Below are 5,224 nucleotides of genomic sequence, written 5' to 3' on the forward strand. Positions count from 1 at the left end.
TGTTTATCAGTCATAACATGCCAGCCTGTAGTAGGGTCTTTATCAACAAACCTCCAGGTTTTTATCCACACTACACAGACAAGGGGCATGACATGGCTGCTGGACTAGTCCCATGTGTTAGACCCCCCCCAGATGGTCACGTGCCCCCACCCATGGCAGAATGATATCAAGGTATGTCATCCTGAGCCCTGAGGTGAATGGAAGGTAAGTACAGTAGACGGTAAACAATGTTTTAATTACTTTTATAAAGATTGAATGTTATTACTTCACACATGATTTGATATCTGTAATTAAATGATCCTATCAGTATGTAGGCTGTTGGTAAGACCGTGGTACAGGCCTACATAGATACATTACAGTACAATACCTTTTTCCTTACATAAAGAAACTCAAGTTTAGATTAGTTGATGTCCATAGAGTTGATAACCTGCCAATATGTGATTCTCTGTGGAAGAAAATACAAGATTGCTGTAATACAATAACTCACCCACATCTAACATGGTTACTCTATGTAGGTTATGACTGATTTAGTGTTATTGTTACAACAGATACCATACTATCACCCACATCTAACATGGTTACTGTATGTAGGTTATGACTGATTTAGTATGGTATCTGTTGTAACAATAACACTCACCCACATCTAACATGGCTACTCTGTGTAGGTTATGACTGATTTAGTATGGTATCTGTTGTAACAATAACACTATAACCCACATCTAACATGGTTACTCTGTAGGTTATGACTGATTTAGTATGGTATCTGTTGTAACAATAACACTATCACCCACATCTAACATGGCTACTCTATGTAGGTTATGACTGATTTAGTATGGTATCTGTTGTAACAATAACACTATCACCCACATCTAACATGGCTACTCTATGTAGGTTATGACTGATTTAGTATGATATCTGCTGATCTGCTCCATCCTTTGAAAATACAATATTTTTGTAAATACTTTTCTGAAAAGCTCACCAAAGTGTTTCTGCAATATACAGGCATCCTTTTTGTTTTTCTTGCAAGACTAACATGACTGTTGCTTCTCTTTTTAGATGCTGTGTCTGACATCACGTCTGCCTCCATGAAGCTCCTGGCCAGCTCTGAGATCGCTGCTGCCTCGGTAGCCGAGAGGAGGCTCATGCCCGCCGTCCAACACCAAGAAGACCGGACTGAAGAATCCTTGCTCGCTCCCGCCGAGGACATTCTAGAATCACTGGAGGTTCCTAAAGCTAAGGTAGAGCAGGAAGTAGTATCTGTGGAGGAGGAATTGGAAGTAGAAGCATTAGCTGCAGAAGCAGCTGTCGTGGAAACTGAAGAACCAGAAGAGGAGGCTGTTGTTGCTGCCCCTGATGTCACAGAGGAAGTGGTTGCTGAGGCAACCCCTGAGCCAGAGGAAGTAGTTCCGGTCGCCGTAGAGGAGGCTCCAGCTGCTGTTGCAGAGGAGGAGACGGCTGCACTTCCCCTAGAGGCCCCAGAGCTCCCTGCCGCTGTGGAAGTACCTGAGTCTTCTGCCGCTGTGGAAGTACCTGAGGCTTCTGCCGCTGTGGAAGTACCTGTGGCTTCTGCCGCTGTGGAAGTACCTGAGGCTTCTGCCGCTGTGGAAGTACCTGAGGCTTCTGCCGCTGTGGAAGTACCTGAGGCTTCTGCCGCTGTGGAAGTACCTGAGGCTTCTGCCGCTGTGGAAGTACCTGAGGCTTCTGCCGCTGTGGAAGTACCTGAGGCTTCTGCCGCTGTGGAAGTACCTGAGGCTTCTGCCGCTGTGGAAGTACCTGAGGCTTCTGCCGCTGTGGAAGTACCTGAGGCTTCTGCCTCTGTGGAAGTTCCTGAGGCTTCTGCCGCTGTGGAAGTACCTGAGGCTTCTGCCGCTGTGGAAGTACCTGAGGCTTCTGCCGCTGTGGAAGTACCTGAGGCTTCTGCCGCTGTGGAAGTACCTGAGGCTTCTGCCGCTGTGGAAGTACCTGAGGCTTCTGCCAAGGAGGGACCAATAGTAGAAGCACCAGCAGTAGAGGGATTTTCCCCAGAAGAGGCTGCCCCAGTCGAAGAGGCAGCGCCAGTTGAGGCAGAGGTACCTGCAGCCGAAGAGGTAGCAGTAGTAGTGGAGGAAGCCCCAGTGGAGGAAGCCCCAGTGGAGGAAGCCCCAGCAGCGGAGGAACCGGCAGCGGCAAAGGAGGCTGTGGAGACAGCCCAAGTGTCTGAGGATGAGGCGCTCGTCGTGGAGGCGGCAATGCTGGCAGCAGCCTCAGCCCTAGATGTTGTGGCAGTGGAGGCAGAGGCAGCCCCGGCTGAGGAAGTCAAGGAGCCCCTCTTCACTTCATGCCACCAATGTGAAGCCCCAGCTTCTGAGGCTCCCCCAGTTGAGACTGCTGTGGCAGTCACCCCTGTGGAGGTTGTAGAGGCTGCATCTGTGGTGGAATTAGAGGCTCCCCCTGCTGGTGTGGAGTCAGTTGGTGAGGCAGTGGAGGTGACCGCGGAGGAGCGTGCCACCGATTGGCCTGTGGAGGTGACCGCAGTGGAGGAAGCCAAGGTGGAAGGTAAGTCAGATCTCTACACTGTTTATTTCTTATGTGGGATTTTTAGTGTAGTTCTTTTTTGTTGTTTTTACATACATTTAGAGTTAGGAAAAGGCAGACAATTTAGATAAATATATTGCTTGTTTTCTTTGAGTAAAGGGCCCTTTGGTCACAAACAACAGGGACATGTTTCATTTTTATAATATTATTAATTAGGATAAGAAACAAATGTAGGACCCCGACCAATACCACATATAATACAATACCTACTGTGGCCAACATATAGTAGATTCTCCCTAAACTCTGTCCCGTTTCTGTCCCACCTTTACTCTGCCAACAGGAGAGACTGCCAGGCCAGTAAAGAGGTCCTGCTCAGTGATGTAATAGTACAGAAGGTAAATAGAATGACAGTAGCATAGAACTAGAACTAGGACAACAGACGTTCCCATTCTAAGCAACATTCCATTTGAATGTTTGATCATGGCATTAGAATTCTGTGCCCCTTCAGAATTCCGTACATTCCGACTCTTTCACACAAGAAAAGGACATTATTTTCAGAGCTACTGTGTGTCTGCTCAATTTATTCTAATTCTATGGACAGAACACATTGGCCCCAGATAGCTAGTAGTTGCTTGCATGTTGCATTACACATTGGATTAGTTGCTAGGAAGGATACATGGATTTTCACTAAATACTGTTATTCTTTTTCCTCCCCAGGTGCACAGAGTATGAGCCTGATGTTGCTGACAGCTCAGTCCTGACTGGAGACCAGCGAGATGTGCCTTCTGGAATAGTCAACGCCCACAGCTGTCAATCAAACAGGACGATCAACATAAAACACACACAGAATTAGAACTGGTTTGAATTTAATTCTATAATTATAATAAACTAATTATATTTAAATGTTACCTAATGACAACAGTTGTCAACCTTGTAACTACATTCCAGGTTCTCACTCAGTTTCTTGGTCTTGTATTATCCCTACATTTACATTTACGTCATTTAGCAGACGCTCTTATCCAGAGCGACTTACAAATTGGTGCATTCATCTTATGATATCCAGTGGAACAACCACTTTACAATAGTACATCTATATATATTTTTTTTGGGGGGGTTAGAAGGATTACTTTATCCTATCCCAGGTGAGGTGACACTTCTGTAAGGGTTTGAAGTCTGACTTTATTCTTAGGTATCTGACCCAAATGGCACCTTATACCCTATATAGTGCACTACTTTTGACCAGGGCCCGTAGGGGAATAGGGTGCCATTTGGGACGGACTTCAACTGTTTCTCAGTACCACCCTGTTCCACAAGGTGCCACTGTTACCAAGCTGACGAAGACCACTTGAATGTATTTGAAGTTACTTGATAAATTATCGTGTACTTGACATAGCCTAATGAATTCGGACTATTTTTTTGATTTAATGAAATAAGATCTGAATCGGTGTATTAAACAGTAGGCTATTAGACAATGTCTAGATAATTGTGTTCTTCAAAGACTGTTGGGTTAGTTCTGCATGAAGTTTTTTTTATTCTATCAGGGAATATCTAGATTAAGTTTAGTTCCCAAGCCAGTAGACTGTTGGTAGACAGTATTGTACCTATGTGTTGTAAAAATAAAATGTATGTTTCAGTCCAATAACAATCTATGTAATAGCTTTGCAGGTGGGGTTGGTTGGTGAGGTTGGGTGGTTGTGTGTGTGTAACACAGTATGGAAAGACTAGTTGTCCAAACTATCCTGTGGTTATATATTCATGTTGCTTGTGTATATTTTCTATAGAAAGACTAGTTTGAAGATCAAAACTAACACTATCCTGTCACTATATAGTCATGTTGTGTATATTTTAGATGGAAAGACTAGTTTAAAGGTCGAAACTAACAATATCCTGTCATTTATTTAAGTCATAATATAATTGTCATTATGTAATTACTAAAAAAGCTACTATGATGTCATACTCAGAAAAGTGTCATGTTGTATTTTTAAATTGAATGGAGCTGTATGCTTATTCAGAATGGACAAGTGGACTGTACACTTTTGACTTTGAACTTCATTGACATGATTCCATATCTAATTATGAGATTCAATTTGGAGAGGCCTTTTTTTAATGGATGAAATGATCAATTCAATAATTGTTTTATGTATAGTATCTGTTATTGTACAGACTAATTCTTTGTAAATAAATAAAGGTGATTTTAAACGGTTTGGTTGGCAATGTAATTATTGTGATGTTTTTGTATGCTACAGGATGAAACGATAACATTTTGAACAGTAGATGGAGCTCAATACTTCCATTCAATCTCCTTCAATCCGTTTGAATGGGTAACAGTCTCATTCAGCCAATGTTTATTGAAATGTATTCATTAGAGACTGGATGGCGACATGACTGGCGACATGGACATGACTGGCAGTAGTGCAAAATGACTAGCAGTAGTGCAAATGATATGAAAAGAAACGCACAGAGAACGGGCATATCCTTCAGAAAAGAATTTGATACACAGAAATAAAGTTGTATTTCAATGCTATGAAACATAACATCAGTAGTATAACACTTTTGGAGAATGCAGCAAAATCTAAATTATACTATTTATGGGGAAGGTTCGGGGGCAGTTGCTGCTCTGCGTGACGTCACGGCCGGTGTGTCATTCGCTGGCAGGCTGTGTTGTCGTTTTCTGGACCCGAACCTCTCCTCCCAGCAAAAACAACGAGTC

General features: G+C 43.3%; 1 protein-coding gene and 1 long non-coding RNA gene across 3 annotated transcripts; one reads left to right on the forward strand and one right to left on the reverse strand.

Moving 5' to 3' along the window:
• Positions 1-226: 226 nt before the first annotated feature.
• On the reverse strand, positions 227-1,094 carry LOC115182605 (uncharacterized). Its single transcript, XR_003873834.1, has 2 exons — positions 980-1,094; positions 227-445 (listed from the first exon to the last, which is right to left on the reverse strand). It is a non-coding gene; the product is annotated as an uncharacterized LOC115182605 (long non-coding RNA).
• Positions 434-4,717, forward strand: LOC115182602 (fibrous sheath CABYR-binding protein). 2 transcript variants are annotated; one of them, XM_029744137.1, is made up of 3 exons: positions 434-2,535; positions 2,855-2,909; positions 3,232-4,717. In XM_029744137.1, exons 1-2 carry the CDS (start codon positions 1,086-1,088, stop codon positions 2,896-2,898), a joined length of 1,494 nt encoding a protein of 497 aa, XP_029599997.1. In that variant the 5' UTR covers positions 434-1,085; the 3' UTR covers positions 2,899-2,909; positions 3,232-4,717. The 2 variants fall into 2 exon arrangements, with proteins under 2 accessions (XP_029599997.1, XP_029599998.1); XM_029744138.1 differs by lacking the exon at positions 2,855-2,909.
• Positions 4,718-5,224: the final 507 nt, after the last annotated feature.

This window comes from Salmo trutta, unplaced genomic scaffold (genome assembly GCF_901001165.1).
Source record: "Salmo trutta unplaced genomic scaffold, fSalTru1.1, whole genome shotgun sequence".
NCBI lineage: Eukaryota > Metazoa > Chordata > Actinopteri > Salmoniformes > Salmonidae > Salmo > Salmo trutta.